This window comes from Hyposmocoma kahamanoa, unplaced genomic scaffold, assembly GCF_003589595.1.
Source record: "Hyposmocoma kahamanoa isolate Upper Pololo Valley unplaced genomic scaffold, ASM358959v1 80, whole genome shotgun sequence".
Classification (NCBI taxonomy): Eukaryota; Metazoa; Arthropoda; class Insecta; order Lepidoptera; family Cosmopterigidae; genus Hyposmocoma; species Hyposmocoma kahamanoa.
This window is the reverse complement of record NW_020654051.1, coordinates 6,337,551-6,356,466: the sequence shown is the minus strand read 5'-3', so window position 1 is coordinate 6,356,466 and position 18,916 is coordinate 6,337,551. Positions and strand designations below refer to the sequence as shown.

Sequence of the window (18,916 nt, the reverse complement as noted above, 5' to 3'; positions counted from 1 at the left end):
TATTTACACACTTTGATCTGCTCTTCGGAGCTTTTATTATCCACTCACTGTGTGTTACTAACTTGAAGTTCAGGTAAATAAATTGTACCTATGGTAAAACCTTAATTTAGTCGAGATTACGTATTTGACATGTTTCGGACGGGCCTGTCCTTAATTTTATCAAAGCAAAACAGATACAGTGCCTACTTGTTATTCACTGCTTAACCTTAAGGTAAAGTGAGACCCAATGTAAACTTTCGAATTTTTTAGATACGATTTCAATTGTTTTTTAATCCAAATTCTATTATTCTACTATTCTAATATTATAATTGCGAAACTAACATTTTTCCTTATGTTTTCACTAATAATAATCTTAAAGGGGGAAAATAAATCTTAGAGGATGAAATTTTGTATAGAAAACCAATAAATCTATGAAAATTAGTAGTACAGTAGGCTACAAGAACACTAGCAGTTGACAATAAAAACAGAATATACGGGTCGCTACCCGTATATTGTCAACTGCATTGTATTATAGTGCCTGAAACACGATTGATTAAACATCGCTCGATAAAAAAAACCACAAGTTCCCCCAAGTCTTTACTTTTTAATTAAAGGACGTTAGAGCTTTTGAACGTAAGCATAAAAAAAGATTCAATGTTCAAATCGACTCTATGATACGAACAGCGACCGAGTGGAGTAAAGATAGGACGGCGCCTAAACAAAGTTAGTGGGTCATCCGGGACCACTTTACGTACCGCTCGCTGGTCGACGACAACGTCGGCAAAAAGCTGCACGACCGCTGTCCGACTTGTTGTCATGCTGTCTAACAACGCGTTGCCAACTGCGAATACACTCACGCGCATATATCACCTCTTTCAACACTAAATAACTTGCGGTTTTGACGAAAATTAATTATTTACGTTAAAACATGGAACAAATTGAATTCTTCTTCTTCTTATTGCTTGTAAGCGGCGAACTTTTTAGAATTTCGCCAGCGGCAGCGTCAAGTTTGTAAAGATATTTTATTTTTTTAGTTTCTAAAAATTATGGTGAAAGTCACCAATATCAAGTTGTACGCCTGGTGGTAAGCGACTAGCCTATTCAAAACAGTTGAAGTGGCACTGCCACTGTGCCTGTCACCATGATATATAAGTTGACAAGTCCCATATGCCTATAATTTCACGAACGCTACGCTTACGCTTTCAAACCGGAACGTAATACTCACGTTAATACTTGGCGACATGGCGGCTTGGTGGCAGTACATCCCTGGACGAAATTTTCCACAAGGAGCGCTGTTGCTATTAAAATAATATCCAAATGGAATTCTATACCAAATTATCTATCCAAATACATTTTTGCATCAAAATTGCAAGTTACTTCATTTCACAAATAAAGCAGTTGATATGTGTAAAAATAATGAGTAAATATTACTATGATCAATTGCTCCAAGAAAAACATCGTAATGAACTCTGCTATCGGATGTTCATATAACCACTCGAAAACATGTGATGGTCCGCATTACGCCTGGTGTGAGCTGGATAATGTATTACACCCTGTATATTGAAGTATAACTCTGAAAGTTTGTAAGTATCCTTATTAAGCATATAGGCGAACTTACCATGACCAAATTGTGGCCATTCTAAAGAAGAGTCAGGTCAATAATACCCTCAACAGACGAGGGTGAAAGCACTGATGCGTGTTGATGAGGCGAAAGATGTGTGACAGGACCATAGAAAGTTTTCTGCCTCCGATGGGAAAAAAGCGTGAAGTATATGTATGTACCTACGTATTAAGCATAAAAAGTTATCGAGTAATTTCATTCGATAACCTTCCTCGTGAAAAGTTGTCATTTAGTTCGTGAATAAATTATACATTATGCTGCAATTATATTATAATAATAGAATAGAATAGACATTTATTGCAACGTCACAACACATGATACAAAACAAAAAACACTTAGACAAGCAACATAGAATAAAAAGAATTAATAAACAAAGTAGAAAATACAAAAAGCAAAAAAAGTACATAAAAGAAGACAAAACGGACAAAAAGCAAAAAAAAAACAAAATATAAAGACTACAAATGTTGTACTGTCATTTGTACGGTGGCGTACGCAAAAGGATTTCATTCAGCTTTTAAAGCATAAAGTTACTGAAATGCAAAAAATGGATTGTAGATACAAATTTGCAGGCTGATTTCACATCAAATTTCCTTCATATTCACAAACTGGCTTTTACATATTCTTAAAGTAATGCATTCAAATTAACACCCTTGATAAGAAATTTAAAATAAATAGAAAGCTTTAAGATCTCCCGAATAATCACTCCTTATAAAATACGAGTTTGAGAATTTTTGAGAAAGAATCATTATGCCACAGCCATAATTGACTGTGGCACTGGTTTTCAATGAGGTTGTTTACCGAAAAATGTGATTCGAACTCGCACAGAAAGAGTTCGTACCAAATTTTTTCTATAAATCAAGCAACAGCTTTAATATCAATCTCAATAAGACATATCCTATCAACATCATCGCTAATGTTCAAAATCAAATATTTTCACAATCCTTTTCTTCCTTTATTTCCCTAACTAAACTTTCCCGTATTTTATAATGTCAGTAAAAATAACAGTGTAAATTGTACCAACGTCTCCGTTTTATTTCACGTCACTGTACATTTATAGCGTTATTGATAGACTCGATGACTTTATTACGAATTGCTGTTTCCTTGGTAAGGAGAGAGAGCTAGGTCGTGTACGAGATAGCTTTATTATTGATTTAATTAAGTGTTAAAAGGTTTCATGGATATTTTCAATTTATGTGCAGTTTTACTCCATCTCTGTGTATGGCATATTGTAGAAATGGTAATTAAGGGCTCGTTTAAATTAGACGCTTGTAGAAGCGCTGTCGTGATGCATCTGTGGCTCCACTACTAATTTTCATACAATATTTAGAAGCGCAGCACCACATATGTGCTACACGCGCGCCACTTTTGCAGACTAGAAGGCGCCACTTCTGCAGATTATAAATGTTATGTAAATATTAGTGCATAGTTTCCCAAAGTGGTTCCCACGCGAGCCGAATGCTTATTGGAAATATCACATACATCATTATTTTGCTTTGCAGTTGTGTACAAGTTACTCACTATGTTTTCTTTCACCATGCCTTCACCGAATAGCGCATGGTAAATCTGTAATTAAATTTCGTACGTATATTGTGTTATGTTGGGGTCTGTGTCTGTGTATGTGTGATTCAGCTATAGATTGTATAATGTAGATTAAAAAGAAGAAACCTGTCAACCATTATTGTCCAAAATTTATGGGGTTGAATTGTCGCCACAATATTTAACGAGTATTAAGGAGTAAGCCCACTCCACTGCTTACATGAAAACTTGCCGATGTGCGGCTTATCGATAAAATATCGTAAGAGACACGCACTTCGAACATTGCCTCCTTGTCATGTTGTTCTAAACGCGTATGAAAATAATCTTTAAATAGCAATTTTTGTCATTTTACTCAATGCACAGTTTTTAAACATTAATCAAAAGGCAAACAAAATAAATAGCCTTATTATTTCAATAAATCAATAGTCGGTACTAGGGAATAGTAAGTTAATGTAAGTAATTAATTACTATAAGTCATGTTAAATTCTTCTTGATATTTGCAACACAAACTTTCATAATTTATAAGCTCTTTCCAGTAAAATATGCAATGAAAATGGGCTGTACAAATTTACTACAGTCTTTGCCCTGTTGCTTATGAAGAACTTTATCTACGAGTGTCTATGGATTGCTATCATAAGCGTGCCAGAGTCAGTACAATAAATAATTTGTTTAGTGACTACACTGATAAATCCACGACAAAACTACTATTGTGAAAATGATAAATAATGTTAAATTTATTTGTGTTGTTAATTGAAACTCTAGCAGAATTCAATTTACAGTACAAATTACAGACTCTCTATTTTATCTCTGCCGAAGCCATAAAACAGGAGACGAACATTTCCGCGTATTAGAAACAAAATACTACACAATCCACGTACAACATTCAACACGGCAACGCTATGACCATTTGCACGTTTGTTGTATTGTAAGAAATGGTTATGAACTCGCTGCCCGTCAACAAATGGCATATTGTGCGGTTCCAAGAATATTGAGGTGCTATGAAGTTCAGGTTTTTGTTGCGGTAATGTCGAGTGGTTACATAGTTATTGCAGGTTTAACCGACATCTTTTCGTATGCGAACTACGTATATGGGCGCCATGTATCTTATATATGTTAGATCATAACTTTGCTGTGTTCGTCTACACATCTTCCAAACCACACATTCTTTGTAAGTTCTATGTGCAGTGACAGTGCCTTGAATGTTCACCACGTGGACACCCATTCTGAACATAGTGTCATCCTATAGGTACATTGGAAATGAAACTAGTTTTTCCGATCAAAATCGCGTATTTTTTTTTATAATATTAAGTGATGGGACAAACAAGTCGTGTGCCTTGCCCTTCGAAACCGGAACGCGGTAATGTTCACATTACTTATTGGCGGCAGAAATAAGTAAGGTGGCAGTACTTGCCTGGACGAACTCTTTCACAAGGAACTCTACTGCTACTAAATATTTATCGGGTTAATAGATTTTCGCGATTATTGCACATAGAAAGTGGAACTATTTTTCCTATCTATGGTTTATTCCCAGTAGTTCCGTGTACCAGCTCCACAATTATTTGTTTTTTCAAACAGTTAGCCGTGACCATAGGATCAGTAAGCGGCCCGAAACGTTGGTTTCTTTGAAAATACTAATGTTTAAATAACGCGTAGGAATACGCGTATATTTATTTAATTTTTTTAATGTGTAGCAATATGAAAATTAATTGAAATAATGTTTAGAAAAATGTAATATATACAAATGCAATGTATAGTTGCAGTGTATAGAACATTAATGTATATCCAACGTGAAAAAGCTAAGAATTCAATATCATCCTTTATTATCATCCTCATTTTCAAGTTGACAAAACGTTACGTGTAAGTATGTTACTTATACATCCCACAAATAAACACAAACTCACTCTCCTTTTAACTAGGTTGTTTTTTGAATGCAGTAGCGGGAGTCGTTAAGAGACATCGGACATTTGTATGTAGAGCTTGTCGTATTAGCATATTTCAATGGACATAAGAAATTGATTCATGTCTTATTTGACACAGGAATTGTAAGACATCAGTCGGGCTATTAGGCACTTTATATTATACTGGTAAAACAGGTCCTTAATATATAAATTCCTAATTAGGCGGCATAGCAGTTTTTACTAGAATCACGAAGCAATTAAGACTGGAAACATGTAAAATTCCTATTAGAAAATCTGCACTATTCATAAAACATTGGCGAGTCTAATGCAATAAGCTGTCAATAAAACTGCCTCTATCTAAGAGCGGTTACACACGGTGACAGCGATGCAAACGCGATACAGTAGCTAATTGTCTACCTTTACACACACGCGCGACTTTAAGCAGCGATGCAATCGCGCGACTGCATCGATACAAACGCGCGATTGTATCTCGCCTATAAATCGCAAGTGTAGCGATGCAATCGTGCGTTTCACGAACGCGCGTTTGTATCGCTGCTAAAAGTCGCCATGTTACACGATACTCTAATGTCTAGGTGTGTCCGAAGCTCACGTACAAAGGTAACTTACTGAGACATTAATTGCTCTGTGGCGGCAAAAGCAGCGAATGGTCGACGTGCATTTTATTGTCATTGCTTTTATTTGACTTTTCAACTCCATCGCGAAGCGCAAACAACATGATGTCAATGTACGGTACTGAGGTACTCTACAGTCACGAACATGAAGAATGTTGAACAAAAACTGTTTTTGTTGGTTTTATTTCAAGACATAATAGATTTCGGGCCGAAACCTGCGAGGTATTCCAAAACCGTGTTTATTTTTAATAATGTTCAATGGCTATCAAAACAGTTTTTCAAATCAAACTCAAACGGCCTGTTATCAAAACGTCTCGTACTAAAAACCGGAAATGTATTTTTTAAATAAAATACCGATGAGAAATACGGGTCACAAAAATTTTAGACAGATTCACAAAAATAAAAAATACAAACAGCCTTTAGAATCTCTTTTCAGCAAGCACATGCAACCCGAAAAAAATTAAAATATGAAGATTGTGCCATCCATATTTACTGCAAACTCTACCTGTCCATAGTGCATTAATTTGTCTTTTCTTTGTTACAGAACAACGGCATTGCTGCTGGTAGCGATCGCATTCACCTACGCCGCTCCGTCATCAGCGCCGAAAGACAATACCCTGAGCACGGACAGCAAATCACCGTCTACCCATGAGTTACTCAGTTCACTAGGTCTAAAAAAGCTTAGAATACCCGCCGCACATCACAGAAAACGGTTAGCGGAACAAGGTAGACGACATGCAACTGGAGATTCAAGAATGTACGTGATCAAGTTACCACCAAACACAAGCTATTATACTCATGCTGACCCAGCACCTGCAGCCGCTAGAACTTTACCTCTACAAATGACAAGCAACGGTAAACCAGCTAGAGTATACCACTGGAACATACCCGTATTGCACAAGCTGGCCAAAAACAGACCACAGGCAAGATTTGATGATGACATTGTCGACGTGGAAAGCACCCCTACTTGGCCCAAAGGTGCCAATAATCACCCAAATGCAATAGATCCTTTGGCATACTACGTTCCAGCAAAAAAATCCTCCTTCAGAAAGTATTTCTCTGGCAATGGAAAGCCGAAATCATTCTATGTTATTGAAAAGAACAAGAAATCCGCTGAGTACCACAGGCTGTTGCCGTAAATGGAACAAAATAGGAAACGATTATCACTCCAGGTGCATTATCGACTTTTTATTGTTCTCTCGATTTTTAACACGATATTTATTATATTATCCAATCCAAGTATAATATGGCCAACACGTGTAACCTCTCTAAAATGTCGGGAGAAGAATAAAGTATAGTAATAATCGTTTAGCGTATAACCGCGACATTGTTTTTTTGTAAATAGAAAAGTATTCATGTATTCATTTTAGAGCCTTTGTCTCCCAATTTTGCAAATATCTACATAACACTCACAAATTGTAAAAAAAATATCATTGCCCTATGAAAAATATCTTATTATTTCATGTTAAAAACATATCTTTATTATCTATTATTCTTACTGCATATGTCTGTACTATTGTAAGCTGAATTTATTGTATTTTTCAAGTAGAACAAAATTTCTAAACTACCCTTTTTGAACTCAAGAAGCTCATATTTAAATACGGCAGCGTGTGCTCAACGAGAGTATTTGATAGCAAACAAACATCTAAAGACTTCATAGAAATAAATATAAAATATACGTAAATATATCACAATAATACATTAAGTTTCAATTTAAAAATCATGTAGCACCCTCGGAGATATTCAAAAAGCCAAGACACAACATCATCAATTTTATTTTTTAAATTTATAATGCTACAATATGATGACGCCCGGAACAGGACTTTGGTAATGATCGTACGTAATCAAATCCTTTCCGTATGTTGTAAATAAAAATCACCTTTTAAATGTTTAGTTATTTGTAAGACTGCGATACGAATTTAAATTATTATAGGCTAAGTGTACCGCTAAAGTTTTTAAATTAGAAACTGGAAATAGCTACTTAACAAATTTCAACTTCCTAAAAAGATAACAGACGCTAACATACAAATAGGTGGCCTATGTTTTATGTGATTGTGTCTAAAAACAATTTGTGGAAAATATCTGTTAAAAAGTATAGCCCAAAAGTTTCTAATTTGATTTTTTATCGTGGAACGCATTTATAAACCTTTTGCATTTATATGAGAATAACGGAATTATTTAAATATTTAAACATTTTTCTGTTATTTACTTTTAACTATAGAAGTCATTGTTCTAACCACTCACTATATTGATTATAATTAAGTTTTCCAAGCGTTAAGTATTATTTTGTACAACTTTAAGTTAAGGGTACCTACGTAGGTATTTAATATTCTAATAAAAAACATTGTAAAATGACTTAATAGTTTTAATTTGCCTAAGCTTGCGTTTGCCGCATTACTTTATGAATAACAGATAACACATGAACACAGGAACTATATTATAAAAGTAGAGAATACACGAAAAGTTCGAAAATGTACACTGCCATCTAGAAAAATAGCAGTAAACTACTCCGAATACTCGGGCGTTACCCTATAGTCGAACCGCAAACACGCATTTATAACTCTACACTTCTTCGAGTTCTTCACTCATAATTTAGATGGCGCTGTACACACTAAAACCCTGCTCTACCATCGGAGTTGTCACCACATGCGCGGCAGGCTGCGTCATTTATAAAAATTCGTACCAATTGTCGACCGACACAAATCTATAATCGTCGCCTCATGTAAAAATGTCAGCTGCAACAAACAGCACGAAAAGCATCAAAGTAAACGTGAATAATTCTAGTGAAAATACAGGGCGGACTGTTGAAGAAAATAAGGACAAAAGTATGAGTGATAAAAGCAAAAAAAACGATTCGAGTATGAATAGTAGCACAGTTATAAAAGTAAAAAGTGTTATCCCTAGACGTAGGTGAGTTTTTCCTAAATTTCTTTAATTATTTAATTTAGGTTTAGAATTGGCATGGATAGTATTCATTTCAGTGTTTAGTTTTATTGTAAATGTCGGCATGTCGAAGGTAAAAACGGTGGTAGTTGTGTTAAGCTTATTAGAGTTAGGTCGCGTGAGCCGGCGACCTGCTCCAGATTCCTGGATATAATTATGCGTTCGTCTAAAAATAGTTCTCTTACTTCCAAGCGTTTTTTTAATAAAACAGCTCAACTGAAAATTAATGTTTGCTTTCCCGCCAAATCGTTCAATTCTTTCGGGCGTAACATTTTTTTTGTAATTTAGTTTTCGTGAACATGCGCGCGTGAGGTTAGCATTAGTTTAGAAATCCATAATTTACATTAAAAAATAGTCAACGCTTTGTGTAATCTCGGTTGTTTTATCTAGCTATCTTATCAAAATAGGAGCAAATGTGAATCACCTTTACTGTAATAATACGGTTTTTTACATGATAATTAAAACCAGATATTTTATTTCTGTTTTGTTGGATTGCTTGGAGATACGATTACAATGGGTCTTCAATAAAAAATATCGGCAATATAAAGCAAAAAGTACGTAATCTACACACACTACTTTTTACTTATTTTATTGTCATACAGGAAAAAATGTTACTAAATCGATTATACATACAGATAAGCGCACTTCACCTATCAAACATCGATTTTTTTCAATAAATGACGCAACATGCGTGTCTTTCCGTTAAAAATGTCATGTACTTGTGGTGACTTGGAAGGAGCCTTTTTTTAAGTATTAGCCCTTTTAGTTAGTCAGCAAACGAATTTTTGTACCTAACGAATTACATAGCATAATGAACTTCATGTCATTTGTGTAAGATACAAACCATATACAAACTAGACACGATACGGTAGTGGCGGGAATTCGCGAGACTGCGAGGGAGTTCTCCGGAAGACGTGCGTCTTGTTCGTACTAGGGTTGTTGCGAATATCAACATCAGCATCCGCATTCATCTATGTTGATATTCATTGCGAATGTTCGAGTCGTGACATGACCTAAAAGGCACGCTGGAATAACTTACAAACCTTCCAGAAACAGACTGTAAGCTGAAAAAGCGGTTCAGCTGTTGTTTTTAACATATAACTTTGGTAAAATTCATATTGATTGTTAATAAATGTCACAAAATCATTGAAATAATTAAATAATTTTATTACGATACATATTTTGCGATTTTTTTAAAATACCTAAAATCAGTATCCGTTGATGTGTAAAAAACCTGCATCAGCAAAAACCCTGGTTTGTACATATGATTATTATATATATTATATTATATAGATATTGACTCCTTTTTTCTGGAACTTTAAGTAATTTCTCCCCAACCATTGGTTAATTAGACTTATAATGAAAACATTATGAAGCTGTATGTGTAACTCAACCGCGATTATGTATTTACGTAAATTTATGACATTATTTATACTTAAAACTTTAATTTTCTAAATGTGACGGGTGGGACACTGAGGACACTCGACTGTTTGAATTAAAGGCTTCATTGTCAAGATCAAGAAAAACTATTAATATTTTGTTCAGCAAGTTTTTCATGTGTGATAACTTGAATGTTAAGGTTCTATTCTATATATACACTACATTAATAACTTTGATAAATTTTATAGAAGTTAATGTGCTAAGTTGTGACGGGTGGGACACGATTTTGTGACGGATGGAACGAGTTACAATTGAGTTCACAGAAATTAATAAAATTACACCGTTTATAAAAGATCCGTCGTTACTAAGCAAATATTTTGTAATTTTTCTCTTATTAAAACATTTAACATTCATTTGCCGTTTGGCACTTATTCAATCAACTTGTTATTGAATATCGTCAAAAAAATCTTTTTAGAACTGTGCCTCTACCACGAGTTTACTGTGACAGGTTGTCGCTAGCTACCGCGTAAATTACTTCACAATTTTGTATGGTAAATTATACAGCGCCCCTAGTGGTCACAAGAAGAAACAATATTTTGTATACAAACACATTTTTACGCGGTCACTAGCGATAATTGTCACTGTAATCTCATGGTAAAGGTACTGTTACGTAAACTGTCACTCCTCCCGCACCGCAGAACACAGCTATCTCAGGAATCGGCCCAGTTAAGCGGTAGGCCTGTAGCTTCTTTAACAAATCGACGACTCATAGATTTAGCTGAATGCAAAGATGTCATTAACATCCTTTCAAATTCTAATCGCTATAGAACAAGGCACTAAACCACAGAGATACTGAAACGAATGTAACACGTAACGTTACGTTTTCTTGATTTTGTTTGAGCACGACACGTTAGGGTCCGTTCCCATTATGTCGGGACGACAGATAGTCGTGCTGTTTAAAATATCATTGGTTGTATATTTAAATTAAATTTTTCACATATAGTACAACGCGATTGCCTGTCGCTCACGACTTTTTTGTCGTTACGAAGACAGACTGTCGCGACTATGGGAAGAGCTAGAACGACAGTCGTTGGACGATAAATAAAACGTCACGATAAAAATGTGACGACAGATAAACGCGGCTTCAAACGATTCTGTCATGCAAGCGACAAGGCGGGTGCCGTGAACCTATAAATTGTCGTCACGATCTTGGGAACAGCTAGACACGACAGTTGTCCAACGACAAATAAAAGTTACGACATAACGGGTACCACGCCCTTATTACTGCGAGTCTAACTAATATTTATTCATAATGATATTAACATTCCTCATGCTTATTCTTTTTACATTTTTGAATATTATAGGGCTGTAAAAAAATCCGTGATGCCATAGTCCTTGGTAACATTGACCGCATGATCTTACCTAGAAAGAGCCAAAACAATTTTTCTAAGAACATCTTAATCTGCAGAGACATGGCAATATTGACAAGCATATTCATTATTGTGTAGAAAACACACACGTAATATAAATATGTACAATAGAATTACGATTTTCGCACATAGTTAAAATTCAAATAGCAAAAGTAAAATAATTACGAGACAACGTAAATATATATATTATGAGTCTTATGAATATAAGTAGAAGGTTAATTTGAATGGGAATTATTAAAACGTGTCTATGACATTTAATAAAACATAGATGAATAACTAAATCAGAAATTGCAAAATAAACTATTTTTTCAGATTTAAATCGCGTATATTTGTTTGCTATTTATTTCAATGTAAATAAATATTAGACAACATCACATATCAACGGGCAGTACATCTCACACCTTCGGTTTGTAGATGATTTTGTTATTATGGCGGAATCTCTGCAGGAACTCGGCGAGATGCTGAACAACTTAAACGATTCTTCACAGTGAGTAGGTCTCGGGATGAATGATGGGATGATTGTCCAGGACAAAACGAAAGTTATGTTCAACGCACATGTGACCCCGGAACCTGTAACCGTAGATGGGGCTACTCTTGAGGTTGTACACAATTACGTCTACCTTAGCCAGCGCAACTTGGCAAGCATCCAGCTTATCAAGCACAACTTCGAAGGAAGCCGACAGAAGATTTCGTTTGGGCTGAGCGGCATTTCGGATGCTTAGCCACATCTTCAGGTCGTCAATCTCACAAAGCCTAAAAACTAAGGCATTAAATCAGCGCTTTCTACCAGTTATGTCCTATGCAGCCGAGATGTGAACATTAATAACAGGCCTCGTCCATAAATTCAAGCTCGCTCAGCGTGCGATGGAGCTATCTATGCTGGGGGTTTCTCTGGTGGACCGAATCCCTAACCAGGTCATACGTCAGAGAACTAAAGTGACGGACATAGCTCGCAAAATCAGTAAGCTTTAGTGACAGTGGACCGGGCATGTCTGCAGGAGGGTTGATCGCCGATGGAGCAGACTTGTTTTGGAATGGCGACGACGTCAAGGAAACGTAGTGTGGGATGGTGTGCGGCAAGATGGACGGACGACTTGAGCAAGGTGGCCGGCAGTGGCTGGATGCGGCGGCACAACACCGGGAAAGTTGGCGTGCTCCTCATAAGCCTCCCCTAGGAGGCTTATGTTCAGCTGTGGATGCGTGTAAGCTGATGTTGAACATCACATATATTGCTCAGATCCCAAAATACGTAACTAAAGCACTTGTGTTATGGAATTTGGAAACAACGATGGCACCACAAACACCCAGGCACCAGACAATATAGAAAAGTTCGTTTTTTTTTTACATTGACCCTACTGGGGATCGAACCCGGGACCTCAGAAATGGCGACACCGTGAAAACCGGTGTGCAACATCTCGAACACGGAAGTCGTCAAAACATTTACAGGTGCCTTACGGCCAACCGTGTCCATGGGGCCTTTTTTGTTTTTATGTAATATCAAGTAACGGGACGAACAAGTCGTGCGCCTGATGTTAACCTACACGCGTGTCCATAACAGATGCAGTGCCACTCGGAGCTTTAAATCGCAAATATCTGAGGGGCACTACCAGTGCGCCAGTCACCTTGAGACATAAGTTGAAAAGGCCCATGTGCTTGTAATTTCACCACCCTTAATGCTCACATTACTGCTTGTCGGCAGAAATAGGTAAGGTACTGGCAGTACTTTCCCTGGACGAACTCTTTCACAAGGAGCTCTACTGCTACTGAATTATCGAAATCGGTTTACAAATGTCGGAGTGACAGCGTAATATACAAAAAAAATTAAAAAACTGACGCATACATAAACAATTACAAATTACACCCAAACTCACGAGAGAAATAAATGTAGGCCATACAAATATTTCTCCCGGCCCGGGAATAATGGTAACCGTTCGGCCACGATGGCAGTTATTATAAAATAACAAATACTGGTAGGTCAATGATACTCAATCATTGGTTGGTAGATCAATGTACACAATAATGTTTCTATAAGTAGAAACGAAATTATAAACATTTTAAGTACATTGTAGGCCCAGTATGCCAATTTGTTCCCTTGTATTTAGTACAACTGTTGACTAAATATTAGTAATCATTAAGCCTTTTGGAAGCCTTGTGTAGGCAGGTATTTTGTCTTCAATGGTTTCGAAACGTGTGGACTGAGACGCAATAATAAATATTAACTCATCAAAACTATGTCATGTTTGTTCTGTTCTAAGATTATGTCTAGTCTTTTACTAAAATTAGAATAAAAAATCTATATTTTTGTATAACGACCCATCCCAAAAATACCAAATTCTTCGGGATGATGGTTTCAAAAATTACTTAAATGTAATGTATTTTGCGCGCAAAGCCGGCAAATCCTAATTTATCATTGTCACACAATGGTGTGTTCTATTATATGTTACAAAACATTTACACATCTTTACTGTTATGTTCATAAGGTAAAAAAGCTAGTAAACTTAATGGTTTGCTACATTTGACAAGTCCTCTTTTTTTATAATATCAATTGGCGGGACGAACAAGTCGGAAAAAGAAATGGCGAAACCATGAAAAGCGGTGTGCAAGCCTCTCGGACACGGAAGTCGTCAAAACATTTACGGCCAACCGTGTCCATGGGACCTTTTTTGTTTTATGTAATATCAAGTAACGGGACGAACAAGTCGTGCGCCTGATGGTAAGCTACACGCCTGTCCATAACAGTTGCAGTTCCACTCAGAGTTTTAAATCCCAAAGATCTGATGGGCACTGCCACTGCGTCCGACACCCTGTCACATAATTTCCCAAGTCCTATGTGCCTGTAATTTCACCAGGATATTTACCCTTCAAAACCGGAACACAGTAATGCTGATATTACTGCTTGGCAGCAGAAATAGGTAAGGTGGCAGTACTTCCCTGGACAAACTCTTACTGCTACGACGTAGATTTTTATAAATTTCCGATTTCTCAAACCTTCACTCACAAATATTCTATCAGTTGAATTGAATGTCTATTTGTTTTTAATATTTAGTAAAGCAAATAGTATTGCAAATTTTTACTAAATTGAATACGCTTATCGTCGAAATTTGTGTTTATATTTATCATCCATTACAATTTTGTCATTTGTAGTTTTTGTTAAACAGAAATAAGTTTAATTTATCAAACTACAGCCTGTTATCAATCTACCGGTGTCACTTTTATTACATAAGCCCCTGTTGAAATATAATAAATTATAGATATTCCGTTTACAAAATTATACGATAATAGATTTTTTTTAAATATCCATGGTATAAGTAAGCCGATAAGGATCGTAACAGACTGACCGATATCCAAACAGTTCGTTGGCATCATTATTATCAATACCATTAGTAAACATGCGTGGCTTGAGTACTCAGATTAATTTTCAGCTCAATATATTTTAAGGTTGAAAAAATTTGGTGTCGCCTTGGAATTAAACAGAATTATTCTAAATTATATATTTATATTCCAAGTCTGTGATAGCTGACTTTAGTAACATCATTTTCGTTTGTTTTTTTTCTTGTTCTAATTAGCATGTTATGCTGTAACTTATACTCATATTACATTAATTATAACATAATTTGACCTGAAAACATGTTCAGAAACGAAAGCAAATTGACTTCTGCTGTTTCATGTATTAACCTAACCTACTGAATGGAGGGCGCAACCTAGCAACCAAGGTTTATTAGGAGATTAATATCAAAAGATATACTAGTTATAGATGTCATCAAACGTTAAAAGAAATAATGATAATCTCAGTACAGAGTACTAAAAAAACCGACCTCAAAGGTACGTGAAATTAAGTCTATTTGCTAAGTTTTATTGAAATATCCCCTAGTTCGCCAGTATACGGGACTTGACATAGGAGATAATAAAAATCGGTTCTCACTACTCAAAGTATATTGAGAGAAAAACGCCTTGAATTGGAGAATATTAAAACCAACCATTAAAATACAATTATTTTAATGGTTGGTAAGAAGCGATCTTCTTAAGTAAAATTTAGGCGCTATTTAATATAAAATGAATGTTCATGCGTGATCAGCCGCTCTTAGAGGTGGATGATTTTCTTCAAAATAAAATAGGACCACTATGGAGGTACCCTCTTTCCAACAAAAAAGAATCATGAAAATCGGTTCACAAATACCGGAGTTATCGCGTAACATACATACAAAAAAGACATACAGTCGAATTGAGAACCTCCTCCTTTTTTTAAAGTCTGTTAAAAACGAATAATATATAATCTCAGTACTGAGTACTAAAAAAACCGACCTCAAAAGTCATTCATGCCGTGGTTTGCCACATTCAGAGGTGACACATTTTCATCAAACTTAAATGGAACCACATCTGAGGTACCCTCTTTCCAACAAAAAAAATCATCAAAAACGGTTCACAAACGGCGTTATCGTGTAACATAATACAAAAGAAAACTTACAGTCGAATTAAGAGCCTCCTCCTTTTTTAAAGTCGGTTAAAAAGAAGATCAAATATTATTTTTAATACCAAATATTAATTTAGTGTGCTTAAACGTAATGATAGCGTTACCTTGAATGCAGTTCATTTATAATCCATCCGCAGACTAAAAAAAAAAGAAATATCTATGAGGATCAAATATTATCCCATACCACAATGCACATTATTACATGTAAATCAATTCAACAACAATTTTTCTTGATGAACATGTAGATACAGTTCAATATCAACCCGTTTTCTACTTATGTTTAAGGGTGATGGGCGAAAAGGCAGTGCACCTCAGATCTTTGCGATTTAAAGTTCTGAGTGGCACTGCAACTGTTATGGACAGGCGTGTCGCTTACCATCAGGCGCACGACTTGTTCGTGCCAACACTTAGTATCATAAATAAAAAAGGTTCGGCACGCTGGGCCAATCCTGGTTGGGTACTTCACTTTTCCTGAGTGTTGCGAACCTTCGACTTCCGTTTTATTTAAGATGTTGCTATCCTTCGCCGAAAAGCTCATGGTAAATTTTAAATTAATTTTGCACGTAAATTCTGAAAACTCCAAGGCAAGCCCGGATTCGAACCCACGGCCGTTGCTCAAGAGGTGGTAGGGCAAACCATGAAGCCGTGGTACTTCATATAACACAATTATCATGTAATAATGTGCATCGACCATGTGATGTGTGACCTATTGATGTGAATCGATGACGCAGACGACTACATCAATCACCACACTGGGAATTTACTACTTACTATACTGTCAGTGCCACGGAATTCACTCTTGGATACTACCCAGAACTCCCAGACTAGAACCAATTCAGAAAAGTTCATTTTCCAATTTGCTCCTACCAGGAGTCGAACCCTGAATCTTCTCATCCAGCGCTCATAGGTCTATGTGTAGATTTGTAATCATTCAAACTTAACAACCGCGTTTGCGTTAAGATTTTTATTTAGATGTTAATTATATATTTATTGTGGAAATAGTTTTGCTATGCACATCATAAAAGATAAAGGCTGGCCAATACATTATGTCATGATTTGAATTTGAAAATGAAGTTATGTTCTCGTACGTACAATAAAACGAATTGGTTTCGCCCTCGTCTCATGTGTCTATAATCAGATCTACATTTGTCGCGTCAACCAATGTAAACACACCGAAATATATAGTAGTATTGTCATACTAATTATTATTTATCCTGGTTTCTCTTGCAACGTGGTAACATTTATCAGGTTTAAATTAAAATTTTAACGCAAACGCGATAGTTAAGTTTCCAAAATGTTGTTGTGGATATTCCAAAGATTCGCACGAGATGGAGGTCAAATGCGCACTTACATTAAAAAAATATATATATATTAGAAAACTAACGCTAAGGCTCTAGATGACATACCGTACCGCCACCAAGGCCGATAACTTATTAGTTGTTGCATAGTGTGTTTACTTGAGTTTCAAAAGGGACAGAGCGTTGTTACCTACAAGTACTTACACACCTTGAAAGTTATGAACTTGACGTACTTCGAATATTTTATTGTACAATAATAAATATGTGTTCTAGGTAATAGTTTCTTTTGTATGCGGAAGTATACTAAGAATGTTCATAAGTTTGTGCTCAAAATAACCAACTGTCTTTAGTGTAAACGAAGTGCTAAGTAATCATCTCATCTATGTCTCAGAGAGACGGACGCAATGCAGTGTCTCTCAGATCTTTGCGATTTATAGCAACTGCAACAGCTATGGACAGGCGTAGCGCTTATCATCAGGCGCACTACTTGTTCATTCCGTCACTTGGTAACATATATATAATATTAGATAATGGTAGTAACAAGTCATGAGCCTGATGGTAAACGACTTGCCTATCCATAACGGTTGCAGTGCCACTCAGAGCTTTTAATCGCACAGATCTGAGGTGCACTGCCTCTGCGCCCATCACCCTGATACATAAGTTGGACGGGCCTGTAATTTCACCAGCACCCTTACCCTTCGAAAGCGGAACGCAGTAATGCTCACATTACTGCTTAGTGGCACAAATAGGTAAAGTGTCAGCACTTCCCTGGACGAACTCTTTCATAAGGAGCTCTACTGCTACTAAATATTAGTTCTAGTTACACTATATATTAGGAGCAGTTTTAATCTATACATGTATAATAAGGTGTTCACACTTACAACAAATACATTGTTCGTCAACTTAAATAGTGCATCAATTTCATGCAAACGTTATGAGCAATTGTAACTGAATTTAACTAACTTTAACACTTAACAACAGCGCGCTCATGATGGACGCATTAAGCCATTCATAATATTTCTATTACCACGGAGCTAAAATCGAAGAATAAAATGAAAAATAATTCTAGGACTTTAGCACCAATAATTTTAAATTCCTCTAGCTGGGGTACATGAAGGAGGAGAGTTTCGTATGATTATTTGATTTGATAAAGCCAAAGGAGTTGCCTATGTAGTGTAACCTGGGGACGTAGCTTATGATGCGTAGCGAGAGGTACTTTATAAATATAAACTGGGATTAACTTCATAACTTGATATTTATTATATTTTTTACATGTTTACTTCTGGATCGGACAAGATGTTCTTTTTTCTAACCTATTTGTTCAAACACTCTAAATACAAAACTATAGTCACTCAGCCAGTAGTTCTACTATTAGAGTAGAGCCTAGACTACATCCCTCTTCCTCACGACTGAAGGGGTGAACATCCCTAGCTGGTGCCCTACCTATGATAGGCAACTTACATAAATGATCAGCCTTTACTATAGGCTAGTCACACACTGCTCGGAAGCTACTACCTTACCAACAAGTAAACCACCGAGGAGGCTATGGCTTTAGTCTGCCAAAAACCTATCTAAAAGGACAGACCATGACCACATCCTAATCAAATAATTCAAAATATAATTATTCGTTAGCTATCCTAGCTATTTAGGTAACCTGTCTAAATCCTAGCTCTTTATTTCAGCTACCCTAGCTTGGTTGAATGTTCCGAACAAATCCTTAAACATCAC

At 36.1% G+C, this 18,916-nt stretch overlaps 2 protein-coding genes across 2 annotated transcripts in view; both read left to right on the top strand.

The window, feature by feature from the left end:
- LOC113233781 overlaps window positions 1–7,956 on the top strand; it is an 82,364-nt gene extending 74,408 nt beyond the window's left edge. The window contains exon 2 of the mRNA XM_026468982.1: window positions 6,211–7,956. Within this exon, the coding sequence (XP_026324767.1) occupies window positions 6,211–6,805 (595 nt within the window). The 3' untranslated portion in view covers window positions 6,806–7,956. The remainder of the gene's footprint in view (window positions 1–6,210) is intronic.
- Window positions 7,957–8,338: 382 nt separating this feature from the next.
- The window catches only part of LOC113233864 (alkyldihydroxyacetonephosphate synthase), a 72,998-nt gene continuing 62,420 nt past the window's right edge, over window positions 8,339–18,916 (top strand). The window contains exon 1 of the mRNA XM_026469089.1: window positions 8,339–8,576. Within this exon, the coding sequence (XP_026324874.1) occupies window positions 8,395–8,576 (182 nt within the window). The 5' untranslated portion in view covers window positions 8,339–8,394. The remainder of the gene's footprint in view (window positions 8,577–18,916) is intronic.